The 25971-nt window shown below is 39.4% G+C and overlaps 3 protein-coding genes across 4 annotated transcripts in view; 1 reads left to right on the top strand and 2 right to left on the bottom strand.

Moving 5' to 3' along the window:
• Positions 1-2507: 2507 nt before the first annotated feature.
• On the bottom strand, positions 2508-3526 carry LOC148717800 (uncharacterized; the record flags this gene model as incomplete). The annotated part of the gene is made up of 1 exon (XM_088742421.1): positions 2508-3526. A coding segment is annotated over exon 1 (936 nt), but the record flags the coding sequence as incomplete, so codon positions are not given.
• A 7684-nt stretch (positions 3527-11210) lies between these two features.
• The window catches only part of LOC111321810 (synaptic vesicle 2-related protein), a 31766-nt gene continuing 17005 nt past the window's right edge, over positions 11211-25971 (top strand). Inside the window, exons 1-2 of one of the 2 annotated variants that reach the window (XM_022924780.2) lie at positions 11211-11318; positions 22602-22817. In XM_022924780.2, the coding sequence (XP_022780515.2) occupies positions 22661-22817 (157 nt within the window). In that variant the 5' untranslated portion in view covers positions 11211-11318; positions 22602-22660. Of the gene's footprint in view, positions 11319-20090; positions 20633-22601; positions 22818-25971 lie in introns of those variants that run through there. The other variant, XM_022924778.2, reaches the window with a different exon arrangement.
• On the bottom strand, positions 14122-16502 carry LOC148717801 (uncharacterized). Its single transcript, XM_088742130.1, has one exon. It carries the CDS (start codon positions 16375-16377, stop codon positions 14860-14862), a length of 1518 nt encoding a protein of 505 aa, XP_088598256.1. The 5' UTR covers positions 16378-16502; the 3' UTR covers positions 14122-14859.

Here is a 25971-nt window from a genome sequence, read left to right on the forward strand (position 1 = left end):
ACTTGCTTCAAAATCTCGGTGGTAGTGTTCGCATTGGTGCTGCGTACCTTTCGGATCACGGGAAACCTACTGTAGTAGTCTGCTATCAGGAGGTAGGTAGTAGACTGAAACTCGAAGAAATCAATTGCTAACTTCTCCCAAGGTCCTTGAGGAACTTCATGGGGCAACATTTTCTCGCGTTGTTGACTCCTCGAGAACGTCTGGCACACTTCACAACCCTGTGCTGTCTGTAGTAAATCTGAGGTTATTCCTGGCCAGAATACTGCTTCTCGGGCTCTTAGTTGCATCTTCTCAAAACCAAAATGACCCTCGCGGATGGTTTGGAGGACTCTGCTACGCAATTTCTCAGGAACTATGAGTCGATGGTCTTTGAACAATAGACCATTCTCTGCACTGAACTCTTCTCTGTAGCTCCAGTAGTCTAGAAGAAGTGGGTGGCAATCTTTCTTTAATTCAGGCCATCCATTTGCTACCACTTGCATCAGTAAGCCGGAAATAGTGTCTTCTGCAGTTGCGCGTCTGAAATCTCCAACTCTCGTAGAATCGGCGGGAATTTCCTCTGTGAGCATGTGAACTGGGATGAAATCTTCCTCGTCTTCTCCATCTTTAGGTGTTGGCTGAGGAGATACTCTGGACAGTGCGTCAGCTACGACATTATCCTTCCCCTTCAGGTATTCAATGTTTACGTCATACTGAGATAGTCTCAGCAATAGCCTCTGAAGGCGTGGTGAGTTACACACTATGGATTTCTTCCACACGCTGACCAACGGTTTGTGATCTGTTTGCACCGTCGCTGTGTATCCATACACATAATGATGAAATCTTTCAAGAGCAAAAACAACACTGAGCAGCTCTCGTTCAATGTTAGAGTAAGATTGTTCCGTCTCAGTGAGGGCTCTTGATGCGTAGATCACAGGCCTATCATCTTGGAGCAGAACTGCTCCTAATCCTTTCTTGGATGCGTCTGACTGAATTGTGCTAGCTTTAGACTGATCAAAGTATGCCAATACTGGTGCACTTGTAATCTCTTTCTTGATAGCCTCAAATGCTGTTTGTTGTGAGCTTTCCCAGGTAAAGAGAGTGTCCTTCTTACAGAGGGTTCTGAGCGGTGCTGTTAAATCTGCCAGTGCTGGACTGAACCAGTTTAGGTAGTTTACCAGTCCTAGGAAGCTTTGCAGATCTTGAAGGTTGTCTGGTGGTTTCATCTCTGTGATGGCTTGCACTTTTTTGGGGTCCATCTTGTACCCGGCTGGGGTAAGATTTCCTCCGAAGAATGTACAATCTTGAGACTTGAACACAAATTTGTTTGCATTGAAAGTGAGATTGTTAACTCTCGCTGTTTCTAGCAGGGTGATGACTGCAACGTCATTGGTAGTTTCTTCGTTGCCGTGGCAAAGGATATCGTCAACGATTCCAACGCTATTGGGGACACTTTTCAGTACTCTGTCGATTCTTTCCTGAAAGACATCTCCTGATACCTTTAGCCCAAAGGGTAGGCGTAGCCATCGGTACTTGCCCCAGGGTGTATTGAAAGTTGTCAGGTAACTGCTTTCCTTGTCAAGAGAGACATGCCAATATCCCGATTTCGCGTCAAGCAAGCTGATATACTTCGAATTTGGTAATTCCGATAGGATGTCATCGACTGTTCTGCTGTCCCACTGATTTCTCTTTATCGCTCAGTTGAGATCTTTTGGATCAAGACATAGCCGTAAGGAACCATCTGGTTTCTTAACTGGAACAATCGAGTTAATCCACTCAGTGTGCTCCCTTACTTCTTTGATGACTCCAAGCTGTGTCAATCTCTCCAATTCTGCTTTATAGGGTGGTTTTAGGCTGACTGCAACTTGGCGCGGTGGGTGTTGAACGGGGTTGTAGCCTTCCTTTAACTGGATACGATAAGGTCTACCTGGTAAAGTTCCTATGCCTTGAAATACATGGCCGTATTCCTGCAGTAAGTAATCCTTAGTGGTGGGCAATGAGTGTGTCTTTCCATTAATGGTTATCTTCTCTTTACTGCTGCTTTGGATCACTGGTACCACTGGATCAGTGCATTTCTGAACTCTTGGAATTACTGGACCATTAGTGGTTTTCGCGGGCTCTTCCACGATTGGATTGATAGACCTATTTGTTTTAGCTTGGACACCAGGTTTCTGGATTTCAGGGAAATTGACGTATTCCATGATTAACGCTTGCTTTCTGCCTAGGATCATATGACCTTTGCTGTCTGCGACTTCGCACAAAACTCTGAATATCTTGTTACCATGGTAAAGGTACACAATGCAGGAACCAAGGTTTTCCACTGGACTGTCATTGTAGCCCTTGAGATTCACGGTTGGTTTGCCCAACTTCAAGTCGTTTCCGAAGAGTGCTTTAGCCTTGTACAACGGCAGTATGTTACAACTTCCTCCGGTATCAACCTCGCAGTCAATCTGAAAGATTTGTGATGAAAATTCTTCGCTGAGCCATAGCGGGCGGATGTGAGGTTCTGATTTTGGATGATTGAGACTTTCTGCTGCTACTGTCTTGAGGTGATGAATAGGCGCGTTGAAGTAAACTGGCTCGTATTCATTCAGTACGCAGTCCGTGCACTCAGAAGCTGTTGTAGACTGGACTTGTAACTCATTGACACGTGCGTCTTTAATCTTTGATTTGCACACGGAACCGTAATGCCCTTCCTTACCACACTTGAAGCACTTTGCCTTCTTTGCGGGACACTCACTTTTGGGATGTGATGGTTCCGCTCCACAATAGAAACACGTTTCCCTCTTTGACCTTCCCTTTTTCTGATCACTGGAAGCTGGTCTTTGTTGCTGCTGTCTGTTCCGGTTGGCTCTTGATTGCCTGTTTCCTTGGAGTTTATGAAATTCCATTTGTAGTGGTTTGCCTTTGAATTCCGGTCGCATATAACCAACTTGGTGTGTTGTGGCGTCCTGATTCTGAGCGATTTCTATTGCCTCTTCTAGCGTCAATTCGGAACCCTTTTCAATGCATTTGTAATATGCGTCTTTGGAGCGTAGTCCAATAACTATTGCATCCCGAAGTAGTCGGTCGCGGGCTTCTGGAGGATATTCACACTGGTCGCACAGAATAGTGGCTTTGTCAATGTACTCTGCAAGGCTAAGATCACCTTGCTCCAGGCGGCGGAAGTTTGATGCGGCTGCGAGTGCGTTGGATTTCGGCTTTGTCCACTCCACGAACTTTTTAAACAGCACGCTTGGATCTCCCTTCTCTTCCGTGGCGAGATTCAGTGACTTAATGTGTGTTCTTCTAGCTTTTCCTGCCCAAATGAGAACATAATTTGCTTTCACAGCTTTGCTCTTCGAAGCTAGCGGACCATTCAAAAGAAGTTCGCATTCCTCAACCCAATCCAAGCACTTTTGGTAACATTCGGGGTCCGGCGTAAAGTTTCCTTTCGGCGCTGGTAAATGCTCCAATTCAGCCATTGTAGATTGAGAGAGTTGATGTTTCGAAAAGCTGACGGTGATCGCTGTCGACTTTAGTCTTGGCTGGGTTTGTTAAATCCTGACACCATGTTAACTACTCGGTTCTGTAAAAATAAAGTTCTTTATTCGCGCACACAATAATCCAAGTAATGAAAATGTAGAGCCAAAATTCACATGTTTTATACCTGCTAGCATTTTGCAAATATTACGGTCACACTACAATGTACACTAATTATCAACAATTCTATTTTGATAAAACGTAAATGGCGGCGTGAAATGCTGATTATGCAACAAAGTGTGCTTTAGAGTCCTTTGGTGTGTTTTAATACGGACATATACAAGAAGCTCAGTTGCTCACCATGTTTGTTCGAGCCGTACGACGGAGATTTGCTCGGGGTGAAAAGTTTCAGTCTCAGCACATAATCGAGAAATCGATCGGATTGTCCACAAAAATCTCACCGGAAATTATACTGAATACTTTGCAGGTATCACAAGAAAACGTGTTAAAAAGTTTGCGAGGTTCGTATAAAACACGATGGTTGCTAGTCTCAGAAAAGCAGCCGTCCTTTCGCTCCCTTCGTTTGCCCGCGAAAGAAACGTTTCTTTCGCGGGCAAACGAAGGGAGCGAAAGGACGGCTGCTTTTCTCAGGCTAGAAGGTTGTAGGCGTTGATATGTCGCTTTAAACGTTAAAAGAGATGTAAGGTTAAATCTTTCTAGATTTTTTGTATAATTTGCTGTGACTGAAACTTTGCCAATCCCGTGAAGTTACTTCGTCGCATGCACGGGCCACGCAGGTATGTCAAGCAACTGGCGCTTACGCTTACGTAGCTTTCTGTGCGCGCCAAAATCTAATCTTCGCTTTGTAGTTAAGTCTTTCACAATATGGCCAAGGTTAAAGAGAACGTAAGTTCATGGATGACCTCTAACAAGCGCTTAGAGAAAGCCTAGCTGTGTTTGCGGTTAGCTAATTAAAATCTGAATAAAAACTTGTTATCGAGAACATCGTGGGGAGGAGAGGTGTTTTCGGACAGTTACCGAAGGGGTTTGGAAACAGCTTAAGTGCCTAGAGTGTTCAAATTCTTGATCTCGAAAGGCCGCGGATTCTCTTCTTGTCCCTTTGTCATTGTCATTTTACCTCTTTTGTCGATTGTTGGAGACCAAGTTAAATACCTTTGATCATTGGGAATCGATGCTGCTTTCATTGGGGAAAACAAAACCAAAGACCAAGAATTATTGGATGGAAAGGGCGGGTTTGCTTTATTGTAAATGTCAGCTTAGCACAGGGTTATCTACTCACATCTAATAAACAAAAGTTTCCACTCTTAACTTTTCTTTTTTTTCAAGCCAAGAGTAGATTAGATTTTGGCGCGCACACCTGCGTGGCCCGTGCGACAAACTTCACGGGATTGGCAAAGTTTCAGTTACAGCAAATTATACAGAAAATCTAGAAAGATTTAAGCTTGCATATTTACATCTCGTCTAACGTTTACAGTCAGACTAAGTGAAGCGTACCCCTCAGGATTACATTAATGATTTGATTATTTGAATGTTGAACCCGCTAATCGTTTCAGGAGCGCAATAACGAATTGAATATTTGAAGATGGAACCCGCTAACCATTTCAAGAATGCAATAACGGTTGATTATTTAAATATTGAACCCGATAGCGGTATTCGTTTTGAAAAGGCGCGGATCGTTGTTCAAATCAGAAGTCCATTTCTGATTAGATTATGCGAACACGTGATGATAGATCGGGACTATTTCAAAATGGCGTCAGACATGGGGAGAAAGGTGAGTTCGAGTGTTGTGTAGAACTTCTTGTAAATGTTCTAAATGGAATGTTATCGAGAGCTTTTTTCGCCTATTTACATCTTGACGAACTTGTAAAAATTCTTGTGTGTATTCATGGTCGAAAAAAAAAGTTTACGGGCGAAGCCATCGCAAGACTTTTTTTATTTCGTTAATATTTGTGATCGACTGTTTTCGCAGTGTTTTTACAGTGCAGTTTGTTCATTTTCAGGATTCCTCGTCAAATAGAACAATCTTATTGGACTTCAGAAATGGACTTCTAATTTGAACAATGATCCGCGCCTTTTCAAAACGGATACGGCTATTGGGTTCAATATTCAAATAATCAATCCATTATTGCATTCGTGAAACGACTAGCGGGTTCCATAATCAAATAATCAATTTATTATTGCATTCTTGAAACGACTGGCGGGTTCAATATCCAAATGATCAATTCATTAATGTAATCTTAAGGGGTACGCTTCACTTAGTTTGACTGTAAAACACACGAAAGGACACCAAAGTACACTTCACTCTGATTGGGCAGAAAAACACAAAGATTTTCTGGCACCAATCAGATGCCAGAACGACTGCGACCGTTTGGAACTAGTCTTGTAAGACAATGTCCCCAGGGGCTCTTCTGCCCTAACTTGAAATCGACTCACAGCCCCTGGGTCTCCGAGGATGAGGTAAAAAATTCGTTTCAATATATAAGTTTTCCTCTTTTTCTTTCACTTTTTAGGGTAATCTCAAAGGGAGTCAAAATACGTTCTCCTGTACACATTTGAGAGTATGATTGTGTAATAGGATGTGTTGGTTGAAAACACACCATACACACGTTTCCTATAAAATCACTTATTTATTCCGGTTCCTTACTCGCGTGTTTCCGGTCTCTTAGTATAACGCAACGAAAGTTTCTGACATTCACCACCAGTTAAATTCAAAACTAAAACCGATCGCGTTTTTCTCAGTTACGTTTTGCGTTTTTACTTTTTGTTCTCTTTCACTGAATACTCTCATAGACTGCTGATTACTTTGGTTCTGATTGCATTCGACGCACAATCTAAAAGTGCGACAAATGGGAATGAGTGTAGAGTTCACTAATTTTAGAGCAGTACCGTACCCAAAATAACACCTTACTGAACAGTCTTACAGACCCTAAGCAATTGGTAAGATCAGAAACATGGAATTCCGTTTCTTTTCACCAAGTGGTTGGACGAGCACTAAAACTTAAATACGTATGAAGCACGATCCTCGCAGCAGATAGCGCTATTTATGCAATAGCGAAAATCAGACCTGAAAAAAATCAGGCCTGTACGGGACTCGAACCACTGACCTCTGCGATACTAGTGCAGCGCTCTACCAATTGAGCTAACAAGCCAACTGGGAGCAGGCCGTTAAGTTGATTCGTAATAAACCCGTGAAAGTAATAAATGAGATACAATGAATATATGAAGTTCATATATTTTGAACTGCGGTATTAGATACGTATGAAGCACGATCCTCGCAGCAGATAGCGCTATTTATGCAATAGCGAAAATCAGACCTGAAAAAAAAAAAAAAAAAAAAAAAAAAAAAAGTATCGCAGAGGTCAGTGGTCTCATTTATCACTTTCACGGGTTTATTAAGAATCAACTTACCGGCCTGCTCCCAGTTGGCTTGTTAGCTCAATTGGTAGAGCGCTGCACTAGTATCGCAGAGGTCAGTGGTTCGAGTCCCGTACAGGCCTGATTTTTTTCAGGTCTGATTTTCGCTATTGCATAAATAGCGCTATCTGCTGCGAGGATCGTGCTTCATACGTATCTAATACCTCAGTTCAAAATATATGAACTTCATATATTCATTGTATCTCATTTATCACTTTCACGGGTTTATTACGAATCATCTTAACGGCCTGCTCCCAGTTGGCTTGTTAGCTCAAATGGTAGAGCGCTGCACTAGTATCGCAGAGGTCAGTGGTTTGAGTCCCGTACAGGCCTGATTTTTTTCAGGTCTGATTTTTTTCAGGTCTGATTTTCGTTATTGCATAAATAGCGCTATCTGCTGCGAGGATCGTGCTTCATACGTATCTAATACCGCAGTTTAAAATATATGAACTTCATATATTCATTGTATCTCAAAACTTAAATAGTTCGTTTGAACTTCTTGCATATATCAGACAGTTCTGCTTTTTTCTTTCCCTTGCCGCCATCACTTCACTGAATGCCTCCCTCTCACAAATAATTTTTCACTCTCCCACACTGAATTTCGAGAAATGTTCGCTCACTTTCACAACCACAACTCTTTATTCTTTATACCGATGAGAGAGGCCTCGCACTTGGCCACGTTCTCGCGCCGTAATTTCGGCACCAGATCACTAAACCGCAAAGTGGCCTACGTGGTGTTTAATAGTCTGACACAAAAAATATATATATCCTTGCTCCCTTCGTACAATATACTCACTTGATCTAATGACACTCTGATCGCCTTGTCTTACCTGGTGCTAATTATAGCATAAGTCTACAAAAATAATAACATCTTAGTGATTGTTTTAAAATCGCGAAGCAGATTTCTTGATTTCCTTTTTTTCAGGTGGCTATATACAAGGACAACAATAAACTCTATTGCTGATTCGTTTCGTTATAAGAAAAGTTTATTTGAGCCCTGACGGCGTAAATGTTAACGTACAGCGTACGGAGTGTGCTCACTCAGGTTAATGTTATTACCCGGTCTTACGTGAGTTACTGTAGCCTGCAGTGCAGGCAGTTTTGGTGGTTTTCATCTTTCAAGTGTTTAGCCGCCATGTTGGATTCGAATGCGAGAATGTCGGAGTTGGTGGGGGGACGGGGAAGGAAAATTTTCTTTCCCCTCCCCCTCCCCCTCCCCCCTCCCCAATTTTTCTCTCTTCCTCCCACTAGCTTGGTAAACTTTTTACCTCGCCCCAACTCTCTACTGTTTTTCTAATTCAAGATAAGGTGGCCACACGCCCCGCCAAAATCCTCCTGCACTGCAGGCTAGAGTTACTGCAGTATGGCACAAACACCGTATTTCCATGTTCTATTTTTACCGCTCAGTTCTACGAGCGTGAAAAAAAAGCCAATGTCGGCACAAATTAAAAATTGAAATTAAATTTCAACGCACGTTCATAGCTTCGAACCTATCGAGATAGATAGTCTTGCGTGATTTCTGAAGCAAAACTCTGCCACAAGAAATATTCCTTCGTCCTTCAGACATTTTCGGTTTACTATTTCCAGGCATTTTCATTTGTGAGCACGACATACAAAAACATTGGAACCGAGGCCAGCTGTTGGTCAGGTATAGGTTATGATAGAGGGAATTAGCCGCCAATTTCAATCCTCGTGTTCTTTTAAACATCAACGAGTTCCCCGAGATATGAATATACACGGGTGCATTTTAAAGACCCCTTAATATTAACGGTACACATAAATGTAGCTTTCCATCTTGTAACGTAATTACATTCGTCATTACCACCTAGTTGTCATGTAACGTTACATGTTGGGGTATCGCAAGAAAAAAAAAATCATTTCACATTTCTACACTGTTGAAAAGATTTTCGTTCACTTCCGCCAGGGTCTAAAAATAAGTAGAAAAATATGGGAATATCGCATTGCAATGCACGTCTATGCGCTAATGGTGACCGCGGTAGCAGTACATCCAACACATTTTGGAACAAGGGTCCGTCAAGAGGCAGTCATGCAGAGAAGAGATGCCCAAGGCCGAACAGCAAACGAAACAAGTGGAGACCATTTAAGAATTAGTCCCGCAAGCCACAGGCAGCATTTTGTGCCAAGAATGGAGTCTTTGTCGACATTAACGAGTGGAAGCAACGTGACTGGAACAAAAATTCACAAAGAAAATGAAAAATTTCAAAGCAACGTGGAAATGATTAAGCCAAGGAACACGTTGCAGACTAGTCATGCATGGAAGAGGTATGTTGGGTCTGATAAGCGAACTTACTTCACACATCTACCATCAGCTGAGTGTCAGTGATCACGAGCAAGAAAAAAACAAGGCTACATAACCATCTCTCGTCACTAACAAATGAACGGTGAAAAAAATATTTTGTAGAAAGCAAGATCTGGAGCAAAAACAGAATCTTAGAAATTTATATTACTAAAAAATGAGGTAAAAACAAATAGTCTTTTAGAAAAACATTGTTAAAAAATGTTTTGTTAATTGTGCATGGTGTGTATTTACATTAGCAGTTGTAAATAAAATTGGTAGCGGAAAAAGCGTTGATAATAGTGTCTACTATTAATAAAAACACAGCCAGGAAGATGAATTCGAATTTTTGTAACGCCGTTATTCTGTTTTCAATTTATTCGATGATTTAGCACATAAAATGCGCGGAAATTGCGTAGTTGAAATCCCGGGCCCTGCGCTAGGAAAAAAAAGAGCAATGAGCAAAATTCCCTGTCTTACTAAGAGTTATACCATCGAAAAATGGATATTTCGTTCCAACATCATTTCATATATTACTTTTCGAAACATCGTACAGTATTATTTGAAAATCATATTGATCGCATAGGGTGCGTGAGATAGACGAAAACTACACAAATGTAACCATTCGAGTGTCCTTTAGGACAAACAAAACAGATTTTTTTATTTTTGCCTTTGGAAAAGTTCGTCCCTTAAAATGTAAAGCGTCAAAAAAGTTGACTGATATCAATGTTTAGATGGTTTAGTGCGGCCATTTTGTTGCTGCATTTTCATTCCTGCATTCTCGTTCAACAATCAAAGAAAAATAGGCTTCAGATGAGACAGTTTGTTCCTGCATATTATTATTCTAGCAAGAAATATGAATATAGTCTGAGTATATGTTTTTTTTCTTATTTTATAAGAATAGGAATTTATTTTTATCAAAATTATAATTTACAAAGAGTAGGATTTTTCAAAATAGATGTGATTTTCAATTTAAATGATGGAATGTACTCGTACCCAGATCTTATCGATTAACTGAAATGTTACCACCGTTTGGCCTTGGAAGGCCTGGGTACGAGACTAGATGAAATGTTTCATCCTACTGGATGAACACCTGATTGTAGTACCGTTGTCACAGAAAAACGCAAAAAGGAAAGGCCAATTCGAATTAATTGTCACATAGCATAAGCCTAGAGCATTGGCATAAAAAAGCATACAAAAGGATCTGATATTATCGAGAAGTTTGAACGCATTTTTCAGTCAAAATTCTCGGCTGTAAGAATTGTTCGGCTGGATTGTGCGCGAACTGGATTCACGCACGAGAGGAGGCATTCTTGGTTCTCGTCTCGCGCTGATGGGCCATAACCCATTTGACTCGCACACGATTTGTCTAGACGCACATTTCGTTGAATATGCGTATGTAACTTATTACCTTGAGGATTTTCAAATTTTTTTTAATTTGTTACGTTTCGCAACTCCGTAACAAATGGAAGAAATGTAAAGATTAATACAAATCACGGTAATTATAGCAGTTTCAGGATTTGCAGACCAATCGCTAATATTACCACAACTGTCTGACCACAACCAACTGAACGGTGTCTCATTCGTTTAGAAACTCTACACCGAGTGAGTTTTCACTTTTGGAGAGTAAAACAGATTCATCATAAATGATTTCGTTAACAAACTGCTGTCTCTTCTGAAACTTCAGAGTGTAATATTCGCCAATCATCGTTTTATTTTTTGAGAAATGACCTTGATTCTTTGCAAAAGTCCCCGTAGCCTAGTAACCTCGCACTATTGACAAGAATTACCAAACACCCTTCTGCCTTTGTAAATATGTCAAATATGTAAAATTTTCATGTTTATCTTCAGGAGGAAACCTTCGAACTTCACAAATTTATTCACAAAAGTCTTCTAAGAGCATTTGGTAAGGTCCAGTAAATCCTTGCATTTCTAATTATTATTTTGATTTTTGTTTATGGGGGAAGTTTTGTTTTGTTTATAGATGTGATTCAGTATCTAAATTTTGATTTCATGTAAGCAGGAATAATCTTCCGCGAACACCTTTATATCAGCTGATATGTGCTGGGTTGCCATTCATCGGTGAGGTTTGATGACAGAAGTATGTTGTCCCAGCTATCATAAAGAAAAAATGGAGGGATAAAAGGTGAGTTCTAACATCTTATTTCTCTTGAAGTGATAGGCCTTAGTAATAAGTCTGCAACGCCATCTCTCGATATGCACACGGAACTGTTTGAACTATTGAACTACATCGATCGCTTCGGAAGTTTTGTTTATATGTTTCTAATCACAATGCCTCGGGTTGTAGTTTGCTTGTTCTGTTCTACTTTCGAGTCATGGGTTTTACTTTCTCCTTAGCCGTGGGGAGAAACAATATAACGATGAGTTGATTAAAGAAAGTAATTCTAAGCAATTGAAAAAATTCACAATTGCAAAATGAAATAATCCGTATCTCACACGTATTCAAGATATCCCGTGCATTGCCCTAACATTTCTATTTTTTAATGATGACACCTTTCGGATGTAAGGTCATCAATTCAGTCGAGGCATCTTTGTTCATTGTACAAAAACTTAGCAACTGCATGAAAATATTCAGGGTGCGGTTTCGATCTTTAACATGACAAAAACAATGTCGAGTTTGGTTCTAATGAACGATTAACTACTGGATGAGGCCACGAAAACGTTTAGTTGCACGAGTGTGCATTTCGGGCATATTTTACGCAGCTCAAGAATTAATGCGATTCCGAAAACATTCCCACTTGTTCGCCATGAAAATTTAGTTGCTTATTGAAACTTGTCTATTCGGTCCCTTTATCTCCCCAGGACACCCTAACCTATTGTCTGAATACATCACTGATTCATGGAGTTTCTCTTTGCACCGGCCCTTCCTATTCATGACAGTGAATTTTCGAACTTTTCTGAGACCAATTGAGCCGTTTCGATCAATATCTAGTTTTATTTTTGCCAATCGTGTTTAAACATTTTTTTCTACGTTCAACTCGCTGTAAATACCTGTCACTTTAATATGCGGTGTTTATGCCGCATTCAAATTTGCATCTTGAATTTCAAAATTAGCGTTTGAAGCTCTAGTGCCTGAGTTAAAAGCAACAAACAAGTGAACAGCAACCATGCCACATTTGGAGTGATTTCCCGTGTAGCCAGGTTAATCATGTAAAAAAGCGGCTTAAAATACTTGAAAAGAAAACCAGGCATAATTTGATTCAGTAAACTCCGAAAGTATGAAATGAAAGCTTTCGAAACTTTCTCACATGCCTTAAAAGGCTCAAAAGTGACTAAAACAACGTCGCGTTACTATCTCGTGCCACTACTCGGAGCAAAAGATCTTTGCTGGCATGTACGTCACTTTTTATATCAAGTGTTATATCACGTGCAATCTTTATACTTTTAAAACCGTCCGTGTGTGTGACTAGTTCATCAATAAATAGCATTCAAACAAAACCAAACTGAAAAACATCTATTGATGCTTCGACCCAAATAATATCCGTTTCGATCTGTTTTACATGGAAACACGAAGCACGTAACAAGATATACTATCATTTCTCGCCAAGAGAATATTAACTCATGATACTCAGTTGACATTCTCTTATTCTCGCTTAGTTCACGACCAATAGTAAGGGGAGTAACTTGACTTCGAGCTCTTTCTCAAGGCGTGAACTTAAAACGTTTAAAATAATCGCCCAAAATTTCGTAGCTAGCGTTTGTTTTGGCTAACAAAAACGAAAAGCTTAAAGGATTGGTCCATTTCAGGAAGTCCATCGAGACTGGAGAGCTGGAGGTTAGCGCTTTTTCTATACCACCTTTGGTAAACATGCATTCTAGTATGATTTGCTGCCCTTCAAAAGCGTACGTAGCTTTTAATATCTTGTTTGATCTTTGGGATTAGTGTAATAACCAGGGTGATAAACATAATTCAAACAAAACGAAACTGAGAAACATTTACTGATGTTTCGACCCCAGCAAACTCCATTTCGATCTGACTTACGAGTATACTAGCAGCGATCAAGGATAAGCAAAGTGCGTTCGATATAGCTTAAGAGTCAGTTTTATGAGGTAACCATGCTAAGTATAGTCTGAATACACGCCCTGTAGCCAGGGTAATTACGTGAAAAAAAAACGTAAATCACTTCGAAACGAATCCAGGCATCATTTGATTCAGTAACCTCCGCAAAACATGAAATGAGCGCTCTCGACACTTTATCACACGTCGTGACAAAGGTTCGATAGTGTCTAAAACATTGTCGTGTTTCTATCACGTGCCGCTAGTCTTAAGATGTAAGCTACATAAATTTTTTGCCTCATGGTATTCATATTCATATTCGTATTCATATTCATGACCTCTGTCGTGTCGGGCCGTACGCTAAAATGATCAAGGCTGTTCTTCACTGCATCTCCACTCCATTAACGCTCCATTTTTGATAAAAAGAATCCTTTGTAGACATCACAAATGAAGAGCGAGGGATGAAATGAAGAGCGTTTCGATTTGGCTCAAGAATGGATATTTTTGTCTCGGCCTAGCAAGATTCAGTTCGAATTCAGTGTATAATTAGACCTACGAACATCGAATGGTGGGTTGGCTCACAGTTCTGATTTCAAGAAACTCATTTTTTTTCGATTTCATGGTTGCTATCTATTGATATGTATTTTTGTGGCATCCAGAACGAAGCGATTCAACCTGCGGGACTTCACTTGGAGGACGCGTGAAGGGAAATCCTGATCTAGCGACCCACGTTAGGGGTATTTGCCTTTTTTGGTAACTCTGTGAATAAGCAACTGTTGGCCTCGTAAAATACCTGAACTGTAGACATGTTTGGGTTTGCTGGGTGTGAAAACAATTACCACACTTTCTGTTAAAGAATACAGGGCATTGAAACATGTATCGGCACGCATTGAGACTGATAACATTATAAAATGCATAGGATATAACTAGAAACTTTGATCGTAAACTTTAATCACAATTTTTCCTCTAGCATGCGTCAGGAACGAAATTTCAGACATTTACGCAGCTATGCCACCTGACTGCCTTAAAAATGTGATCAGATTGCTTGGCATAAGAACTGAGATCTACAATCATATTAAACTTTTGAGCAGGAAGTGCTGTGAAAACGCTGTATATAATCTGACTACATGGGCTGGTGACCCTAGGCTTGTGTTTTTGAAGTTCCTGTTCCATAATTAATCATATAGTAAAATTTGATATGTAAAGCGCTTAGGACACTATCGTTTCAAAGATATAGCCGGGGACCTCTATTTTAGCAAAGTGATACATAAACACAAGTCATCTCGATCACCTGCACTTAAACTGGTCATAACAAGCTGCGTCTCACTCAACACAGGTACCGATCCTATTGCTCGAGATCAACCAGATACAAAGATATCACAAAGAGGAATAAATTTCGGTGAATTACGTTGAGTAGAAATTGCTTGTATGGGTCTTAGCTCTCAAATACAAAAGAGACTGCATTAAAGGAGAATTGTAATGTATGTCACTTACACACGACGAACTGCACATGTCACATGTCAAGTTGAATCAGGTTCTAAAGCATAAGGTACTTTAAGAGAAGTCACTGAGTTCTGTTGTCCGCAGTATTGATTGTTCGCCGGCGCTGTTACGTCAAAGCATCGAGCCTATGACAAGTGGCCCTGTCTGAGTAAATGTTAGTAACTGACTATGAAACAGGACTCAAGAGTTTCTTCAAACTTTTACTTGTCTTCCTCACGGTTTCGATAAATGGAGACATGTCTTCTTTCAACTTCTTCATCGCCATTTCCAAACTCTTAAGACTTTCTTCACAAATTTTTGCTTGATCCACTTCCTTTTTGAATTGATCACAGATTTCCTCTAGCCCCTCTACTTGACTGTCAGTTAACTCCAGTCGGATTTGTGCCAATTGCTCAGCCATAAGCGCGCTCCACACCACTCTGTTCCCGTCAGGATCTTGCATTGCATTTGGCACATAGATCTGGTACTGGTTTTTGCTTTGAAGGAATTTCACTTCAAAATCTCTGGCTGATGAATGGTTGGAAATTCCACTTCTCAAAGATAACAGGATTCCAACGTTGAAGCCGGGAGAGGTCGTCAGGTTTTCTTCAAACTTGTTGCATTCCTGAAGAGGAACTGATTTCATTTGATTTTTAACCTCGATCATTATTTCTTTGCCTGATGCTGTTGTTGCGACAATATCGCCCATCTTATGGCCAGAAGTGGATACATCCACCACGGACCAATTAGGAAAACGGTGTCTTAAAATTTTCTGCACAGTCATTTCTCCCACTGATCCTTTGACCCCAGGTTTAACCAAATTCTTGGAGATCTCTTCTAGTTTGTCTTTACATATCTTCATTTCGCTGTGGACTTCATTCTTTATCCCTTGCAACTCATTGTGCAACTGTGAATCAGAACTCTTTATTTCCTGAAACGTGCTGTTAATCTGGGTCTTAATGTTGTCCGCTGACTGGGTGATTGTATTGCTCAAACTGCTAAGTGGCGGGACCCTCTCTGCTACAGTATCAACTCTTTCAGTCAGGGCATCTTTGATACCAGTTATATGCTCATACACCTCTACTTTGAAAAGTTGCACGTTCTTATTTATGCCCTCAATTTCCCTACCGACATCTTCAGTAACCTTCCTCTTTATCTCCTCTACCTTTGTCGTAACTTGCTGTTCAATTTTCGCGACACTCGCGTGCATTTTCGTCACATGCTCAGAGACACTGTTGTTGACATCTTCTTGGACCCTAGTAATCTGTTTACTCACTTGCACCTTAATATCGGTCATTGTGTCGCCAATTTCTTTAATCTTAGGATTGAGAGCATCCTGAACATTTGCTTTCAAATCTTCTGTGAGTGTTTTCACTTCTCGGCTGACGTTCTCTTGTACAGCATTTACTTGTGTCTTTACCTCCGTCTCGATGCTGGAGACGCTTTCTTGGATCGGTTTCATTTGAGAAGACAGTACTTTCTCCATGAACTCATGGTTAACGTCTATTTCAAAGGTAACTGATTCTTGTACTCTGACTCCCAGCTTAAATATGCGGACAAGTTTATCTTCTGAAAGCGCACGAACCCAATCGTCGTATTCCTTCATGTCGAGCGTTATGGTCTTAAAACGTGGTTGACCATCTTCTAACTCTTCTTGATCGAAACGCTGCCTCTTGGTATTTGGTTCGTGCGTGTTTGAAGCCATTGCTCGACTTTTTTATTTACGAACGTGTCAAGAAAGAGTAAATAATTTCAGAGGCGTCTCATAACATTCACAGAAACACGTTTCTCGGAAAGAAGACAATAGATCAGAAGGATTGGGAGTCAATGTTAATCGGTATACCTTATATGGTATATCGAGATATAAATTTGGTCGACAACCGGAAGTGAAGAAAAACAGCTGAACAAAAACGAAAGCATTACTTCATTTGGAGCAGTACAGGGATTTGGAGCAGTACAGGGGACCTCCCTCCTCTGAGATGCGACTGTTACATGCGTGTCATTTCTGTCATACATAATGTTTCAAAGGAGCCACCAATTATAATTTTTATAAGGTCGTAGTTGTAGCAAGTAGGATAAATATTGTAAGAAATATACAACTTCTTTTAGAGACATGTTTCGGCATGCTTATGCCATCTTCAATTAATGAGCAACTAAACGTGAGTAATTATATAACAGACAAGTAGATACGGTCAATAAGAGTTTCGGATAAGGCCAATTTTATAGCATGATGGAATAAAACTGAAGAAATTTGTTAGGAGACCAGTGTGGGTTTTTTTATGAAAAACTGAAAAAACACAATATCATTCGAAGAGTTGTCGATAAATATATCAAGAAAGGAGAGTTTACCATCATGCTCTTTTTCGAAAGTGAATTTTATGTTTGGGTGCCGTGAATTAATGTAATAAAAAAATGACAGGTAATTATAGACCAATGGCAGTTATTTCTTCCTTCAGTAAAGTACTGGAAAGACTAGTATATGACCAGCTTGTGTACTATTTAGAAAAAGATTGTCTACTTTTTAACTATCAGTTTGGCTTTCGAAAGGGATATTCCACGGAATATGCAATTCTCGAAACTGTAGAGAAGGCTTGAAGTCAGCAATTGACAGTCAACAAATTACATATGGTATATTGTTAGACTTTTCTAAGGCCTTTGACACAATTAACCAGCATATTCTCTTAGGAAAATTATACAAATATGGGATCCGAGGAGTCCCCCATGCATGGTTTTCGAGCTATATAACTAATCGTAAGCAATATGTCAAAGTTGGTAATACAGAATCTAGCCTGAAAACTATTACATGTGTTGTACCCCAGGCTCCACACTAGGTCCATTGCTGTTTCTGTTGTATATTAACGATTTGCCTAGGTCTTCAGAGAAATTAACTTTTATGATTTTTGCAGATGATAAAAATATGTTTTATTCTTCAAAAGACCCTGAGCAGCTCCAATCAGTTATTGATGAAGAACTTAGAAAGGTCTTAAAATACTGTGCAGCAAATATGCTGTCAATTAATTTCAAGAAGACTAATTATATGATTATTACTTCACTTAAAAAGAGAACAAATATCAGAATAACAGCTTGCAATATAGAACAAAAATCTCAGATAAAATATTTGGGGGTGTTTATTGATGAACATTTAAAATGGGATGCTCAGCTCCAGCACATAAACAATAAAATAACAAAAAAAATCGGAATTCTATTCAAGCTTAAACATTATTTACCTGTGAGCACACTCAAACAACTGTGCTATACTCTCATATATCCATATCTAACATATGGATTGATGTGCTGGGGAACTGCATTCCAAACCAGGTTAAATAAAATCAAAATAAGTCAAAACAACGATATCCGCAGCATCTCCTTTGCTAGCAAAAGAGAAAGTTCAACACCATATTTCACACTTTTAGAAATCTTAGAATTAGAGAATATTTTTAAATTAAAAATTAGCTCTCTTGTGCATAAAATTCAATATCAAAAAAAGAATATACCTCCAGTCCTCTATGATCTAGCCCAACCGGCTTCAGCGGTCCATAATTACTCTACTAGGTATGCCACTAATCAAAACTTGTACAGACCATTCTCTAGAACCAATTATGGTCTAGCAAGATTTAGTGTGGTGGCATCACAGATCTGGCAAACGATACCTATTAAAATAAAGTGTCTCCCTGCCAAAAGCTTTAAAAAAGAATATAAACTCTTCCTACTTGGCAGGCAGACATCTTGAACAACTTTAACCTATCATAGAGCTCTATTTTACTATTTTAACTATTTAGTATATGTGCTATCTCCTTAAGTGTATTTAACTTTCACCCATCCGTAACTGCTCTGTGGTAGTGGCCAACTCGAAAGCTTGGCTCCTTTGGCTACTACACACTCTTTCCACTGCTTAGTGTAAATTCATGTATAGTTAGAACTCTCTTCTTTTTTTTTTTTTTTTCTACTTTTTCTCTTTCTCGTTGTTGTATTTTTAGTAGAATAAGTGTGAATAAAATAATGAATGAATGAATAACATCGCATCCTGTTCATTGTGGAAGACACAAAAGGTGTCGTCAACATAACGCCTATAACGTAATAACGTTAATGCATAATAACGTTAACGTAATAACGTTAACGCATAACGTAATTCTTTTCCTTCCCATATTATTGAAAGAACTTTCAAGAGGTATCATGACGGGTCCTCCTCTCAAAATAGCCGGAACATTGATGACAATAATACACTTTACTTTAAACTCCCTTTTGTCGGCTATTATTCTAAAATAGCGAACCTTGAACTCCGACAACTCACTAAGCGCTTTTGTAAATCGGACCTAAATATCAAACTAGTTTTCACTTCTTTCAAAATTAAAAACATGTTCAGTGTTAAAGATCGTACTCCTGATGCTCTAAAATCCATGGTAGTTTATCAATTTTCTTGTGCGGGATGTAATTTCCGTTATATTGGCGAAACTAGTCGCCACTTCTCTACTAGGACATAAAGGAGCACACCGAAAGCGATAAAAACTCGCATTTTTTTAAGTATTTTAACACATCTCCTTCTTGTAAGAACAAATACTCCCTTTCTTGCTTTAGTATTCTGGATTCTGCCAACAACTCAATTGATTTAAAACTCAAAGAAGCTCTTTATATAAATAAGATCAAACCTGAACTTAACAAACAATTACAGCATTGTAACACTTTTCTAGCATTTTAGTTCACACCTTTAATTTCATGTTTGTTGTCACGCTGTAATTAGTACCCGCTTTTGTATTACATCATACTGTAAATATTTTATTCATCTACTTGTCTGTTATATAATTACTCACGTTCAGTTACTCATTGATTGAAGATGGCATGAGCATGCCCAAACATGTCTCTAAAAAACGTTGTATATTTCTTATAATTTTTATTTTGTGAATGTTGAATTCTTTTTTGACATCGACCTTCGCAAGTGCATGTTGTTAGCGGTGGACCAATTGCCAAGAAAACTCATGGAATCCAAAGAAACTAAATGAACTCAAATATAGCTGGATTGTGTTCAAATGAAAAGTTAACTACTGATTTTCATACAAGTAGGCACTTAGCTGAGTCTTTCTGGTGGAGACTAAATAGACATGAAAGAGAAATGTCAAGTGTGCCTCGAAGGAAACACGAGTTTTCACGTTTTCGAAGGTAGGAAATCAGCCTCAGGGAAACAAAAATTCCCACATAGATACTGAGGTCGCCGGTAAATAAACTTTGATTGTTTTGTTTCATCTTTCATGATTATCTTTTTTTTTTTTATTCGAAGTAACGTCTCATTGTCTCATGTACAATTTAAAACTGTAAACAATTTCATGATTTCAGCAAAGAATGACAACAGAAACTACAATGGAAAAAGAAATATATGAAAAATACGTCACTGTACTCTTGTCTGTTATCGGCAGCGGTGATGAAAAGACCCGGTCTCGACATAAGCAAACCTTTTAACTTTCCTGACGGCACTTCAGGTCATGTATCAGTGAGTCGACCCCAAGAAAAGCCGAGAACCGAGTGGAATCCCAAACAAACCGCTGAATTTTCTAATTCTATTTTAAAAGATGGAAACATGAAAATTCGCGCCATCTAGCTTTTGGCTCGTCTTGGTCCAAACGCTGCCTTCTGGTAATTGGTTCTTCGTTTGATGCCATTGCTCAATTTTATTGACTACGAACACTTCAAGGGAGATTGCATGATCTCGGAAATATCTGCTAACTAGACCATAGCGTCTAAAAGGTGGATGGCACTTCGCTTCTTTGTTATCTTTAAGGGTATGTCAAGCAATTAAAGTTATCGACAACGGAAAGTGTAGAAATACAGGACAGAAACCAAAAGTAAACCATTTAGAGTGATGCAAGGAACCTTTCTTTTTCCACGGAAACAAGACCCTAGCGTTGGCTTGAAGGAAATGTTGAATTTTTTTTCTGATTCAGTGGAGATCGCCGTCCATCAGTATATAGGTAGGTCGCTTTGTGCTCTTTTCTAATCATCACAAGCCAACGATAAGTTCCACAGACTGCGAATTCACTATTATGAATATAGTGACAGGAAATGAGCTATACGATGGTTTTTCGGTATTGCCGGTTTTCACTGTCACACATTATCAAAACCATTCAACAAGTACAGTAACTTGAAATCCAAGCGATAAAAGAAGATGAATATTCAAACAGTCTCGCAAAGATTCAGGTCCTTGCACAATGTTTCGTGCGGGGCGTTGAAAGAAATGTTTTAATCAAATTTAAAGACTTTGTATATAGACACCATGTTTGTGTCCTTCTGAGGGGTGCAAATATGGTTCTGAGGTGCACAAATATGGCTCATAAGGATGGACAGTTCCTAATTCTTTTAATTTTGATGACGTCACGTGAAAGCCAAGAATAACAAATGAGACTATCAAGACCATATCATCCCGAGCGCATCGCAAACAGGAGTTTTGAAAAACCAGAACAACAAGCAGTAGTGACAAGCGTTATATTCTGATTCGCTACTCCGCTCAAAGAAATATAAAACATTTGTCATTCAATTAGCAACCCCAATTGGGGTGTGTCAACACGAGCCGTGCGTGACCTTCCTCAATATGCCTTCATCAACAAAATGGATAGGAGTGATACAACAAACAGAATGAAAACTCGGAAATTTATAAAGGAAAAGCAGGAAAAACCACCTTACAAAATAATCTAAACTATGTTCTTACTGAACTATGATTCCGTAACGTGCTAAACCTTTCATATAGCAGCATGCAAAAGCTACGTCTAAGAAAACCTGATAACCCCTGGTCAATGGGTATTTTATTTAGAGGGCGTAGGGACGGTCGAAAGACGCGAATAACTTTAAATGACAACAACTCGAATATATATAGCCTACCGCTAGTGAATCAATTGTAACAGCATACCATGTAACACCCAAAGAAAGTGTTTCATAACCCATGATAAATATATTTGGTAATGGGTACTGCAGCAACGTACACAACAGAAACTGAAGCATCAGAACTTTGGAAGTAAAAGAGGAGACCTTCCTCTTCTAATTAATACTGCCACTATCGCTGCATTTCTGTTCAAAGCGTGCTTCGGAGAACTTAGCGATAGTAAGTCTTAAGAGCAGGTCTATGTTTTTAACAAAAGAAATTGGTGTCAATTCTATCACTTTCTATAAACATGCAGTTATCGTTTCCCCATTTTTCCCTTGTCATTGTGATAATCAAGCTCATCCACTATGTAGTATTTTCCATTCTTTTAATACTGTAGCCCGTACATATCCCGAAGATCATTCGGCCCTTTTCCGGCAGCTACGTAAGCTATACTGAACCGAAGACTTGCAACGTTCGACTACAATCCTATTGTCCAGTACCATATATTTACAATCTTCATTCCTCTCTAAAAAAGAAACAGATCATGTTGATAAACATCAGTGACGAAAAGCCGTTATCCTCGCGTAACTGGTTTGAGATGGTGAATAATAAAATTGGCATGCAACCAGAAAGGCGGATATTTCCATGGAAAAGCAATTGTAAACATACTAGGGCTAACAAGTATTTACCAGTTGATACCAGCTATGAACACAGTTAAAGCACCCACCGACGATAACCCGTTATATAGGATAAGTCAATTCAATTCACAAATCATGTCGGTTATACATGTACAATGAAAATATTGATTTCTGCACTTAAGAACTTTATTGTGGGAGCGCAAGCCAGTCAAGCTAGGGTAGACGGTGGAGTACTGAAATATTGCAAGATCGGCTTTCGAATCCTCTGTAGTAGTTGGCAGAAATAACCTTGCATCAATATAACTCTTAAAGAAAAACATTATTTCGGGAATCAAGTTTCGGCAAAGCGCAGCGAAATTTCAATGTATAACACGCTGTTACCATTTAAAGCCTGCAAAAGCTGACAACATACTCTAAGCTTATAGGTGTCTTCTCTCCACATAGCTGCAACGGAGCCTCACCAACAAAATCACTCTGTTATTGAAAGGTTCAACTGAAGAGAAATGGCGATGAGCGGTTACTTCACCGAAGGGAGACCCTCTCCTGGAGTCCCATCTCCACTGACGGATTTATTTGAATCCTGTCAGGAATCACGGTCAAACGAACCGAGAGCTCTTACTGGAAAGAACTATAACACGATAGAGAATAGTGGCGAGGACAGTAAGTAATTAATCTGTTGTTTATCCTGCCCAACCAAGCATGAGATGTAGAGTAGCTTCAAGAGTTGACTTATGGTGGTATTGTGTATATAGATACTCCAGCCTCGGTAAGAGGTGTTAATACTCTTTGGTTGTTATAGGCGATAAACACGACATCTTTTTCAGTTTTGTGCTTTTCAAAACTACCTTCATTTTGAAGGAGACTGTCCAATGCTGCCGGTTGTGGAAAAACACAAAGAGCCGACAAAAATGAGCTAAGAGGCACAAAATATTGGATTGGGAATATCAAAATGGATTGCAAATTTTTTAAGATTCTCAAACTGCTCCGTTTCAAGACAAGTAAGCGGCCCAAACGTAAATTCGGCAAATCAACTTGGATTGAATTGTTACAGCAGCAGAAGAAGTTATAGCTAATAAGAAGAGGCTGTCTGAACAGCTTTGATACTAGCCACTAAAGACTCACCGTCAATAAGCCTAAATTTGTGAAAGCGAGGCCGGCACGAGACTGGAGAACGTGGAGAGACCATCTTCAGTTCTTTTTTCTGCAAAGACTGGGTTTATTAATACTACCGTCAAACAAGACATTCTTTCTCGAGAGGAAAGCGCCTAGCAGACACGATTCTTTTTAACCTAATACGCTCACAAACATTTCAAGGAAAAGTAAACAGTAAACATGAAGGTTAATACAATGAATATATGAAGTTCACATATTTTGAACTTCATATATGAACTTCATATATGAACTTCATATAATTGAACTTCATATATTCATTGTATCTGATTTATCATCACGGGTTTATTACGAATCAACTTAACGGCCTGCTCCTAGTTGGCTTGTTAGCTCAATTGGTAGAACGCTGCACTAGTATCGCAGAGGTCAGTGGTTCGAATCCCGTACAGGCCTGATTTTTTTCAGGTCTGATTTTCGCTATTGCATAAATAGCGCTCTCTACTGCGAGGATCGTGCATCATACGTATCTATAACCGCAGTTCAAAATATATGAACTTCATATATTCATTGTATCTGATTTATCATCACGGGTTTATTACGAATCAACTTAACGGCCTGCTCCCAGTTGGCTTGTTAGCTCAATTGGTAGAGCACTGCACTAGTATCGCAGAGGTCAGTCGTTCGAATCCTGTACAGGCCTGATTTTTTTCAGGTCTGATTTTCGCTATTGCATAAATGGCGCTCTCTACTGCGAGGATCGTGCATCATAAGTATCGTGCATCATAAGTTTCGAAAATCGCGACTAAAAAGGCTCTTTAGGCTATTTTAAACCCTTTCGCTGCTTACGATTGGCCTGAAATCCTCCTTATTAGATGGATTTAGCAAGAAGACGGGAACGTCATTATTTCAGAGCGGGAGAGCGCGCGGAATAGTCTGGACACGACACCATGCGACTTCCGGTGTTGGCGTTGCCGCTCTCCCAAACAAGTCTAGAATGTCATTTCGCTGGTTTTCCCGTCGCGATCAGAACGCCTGAGATTAGCGTAAATTGTGCTCTCGTAAATCGATGCAAACGAGATAATACTGTTTGGAAGTATTTCAGAACTCATCTCCAGGATAATTAGGTCCCTTTCTTTGTTTTAAGCGGTGTATTTGTGAAAATGTACCGCTATAATTTGCTCGATTTCCGAAAGGAAATTAGAACACAATCGTTGGCAAGCGATGCAAGATTTCAGGATTCAGTTCGCTTTTAATTGAGCAAGGCTTTGCAAAATAAAGGAAGGGCTTTTCTTTAATACATATCTTTAAGCTTATATGAAAACTCTAAGAATGAGATGCTGTTGAATTTTATTGTAAATCAATTCATCAATAACCATGCTGCATGTTGAAGTTTACGGCAGTCAATCAAATGAAATATCACGAAGCTTGCATACCGTACTATTTCTTTTTTTATTTGTTGTCGTTGTCGTTTTTACTGATCACGAATGAACGCTTTGTAGATTGAAGTCAGAGATAAATAACTTGAGAATTTGCTCGGGTTTGCACTTTTTTAGCGGGGCTCCCAAGTTCGCGCGCGTGAGGCAGAGCCCCATACCCATGGAATATGGTCAACTTCTTTTCGTTTGGTTGTCACGTGACTGACTGGGCGTACGTACGTACGTACGTGCCTTCAGATTGCAAGGGTAGGGAAGGGGAGACTATCAAAACGAAGGACGAAGGGAGGGGTGTCTCAGGCGAGTGTTGGCAAATGTACATCTTTTAATATCATTAATATTACGAACTTGGGAGCTCCGCTTTTAGGCTTGGCTAAATCTACATATTATGTCTGAAACTTTTCAAACCAGCGCCAATAAAAACAAGAGAGTCGTGCTCACGAAACAAAAGAAAATGACAATCAATTCTATTTCGAGACGACTTTCCAAATCAAGTAATTTAATTCGGTCTTGAACGACTTCGTTGAAAAAAAAAGAAACAAAACAAAACAAACGAACAAAGAAACAGAAACGAAGTCTTATTTCCTAAGCCTAACCGTTTCATGGCTGACTTGTTTGAGTTCAATTCATTCTTTCAGTGTTAAACAAGAACTCATCGTAAACAACTTCGTCGTTGGGTCGTTTTGTTTCTACACGGTTTCGCCATAACCTCGTTCAAAATGCATTGCATCTCTAAGTAGTCAATGTTCAAAAGAGATGTACCGTAATGAATAAACAAGGGGAAACAAGGGGGAAAACGATGTCGATTTCCAAAATTATACTTTGTAAAATTATGAAGAAAGATGAGCAGTGCTAAAATCTAGTGGCATGAAACGAAATGACAGCAACACAAATTGCAGAAAAAAAAATCTAATGGGCTCTAAAATTTGATAGATGAATCAACAGACACAGGTCTTACCTGAAATGGATCAATTATAAAGTTTAATCATCCATTTGGATTCATGCATTAACATCTAACTTGCCGTAACTATAATTTATCCTCTGTTTGCGCTTGCTGCAAAACTCTCAACTGAGGATAGTTTCGTTGTCCTTAAAGCTGTTTGTGAAACCGAAAATTTGTATTGGCGATCCTTGAAAAACCGAGTTTAGGCTATTCAAGAGCAGACATTGCGTTTACATTTCGTTGAAAGGACTGCTAAGTCACCTTTGAAAAACAACGGTCGACGTTTTCGATCCAGTTTCTTACCCGCGGTAGTTTTGCTGTGCTCGCC

This window comes from Stylophora pistillata, chromosome 13 (genome assembly GCF_964205215.1).
Source record: "Stylophora pistillata chromosome 13, jaStyPist1.2, whole genome shotgun sequence".
NCBI lineage: Eukaryota > Metazoa > Cnidaria > Anthozoa > Scleractinia > Pocilloporidae > Stylophora > Stylophora pistillata.

What these genes read in the sequence shown, in the direction of transcription:
- LOC148717801 (XM_088742130.1), bottom strand. Translation starts at nt 16,377, where the DNA reads ATGGCTTCAAACACGCACGAACCAAATACCAAGAGGCAGCGTTTCGAT.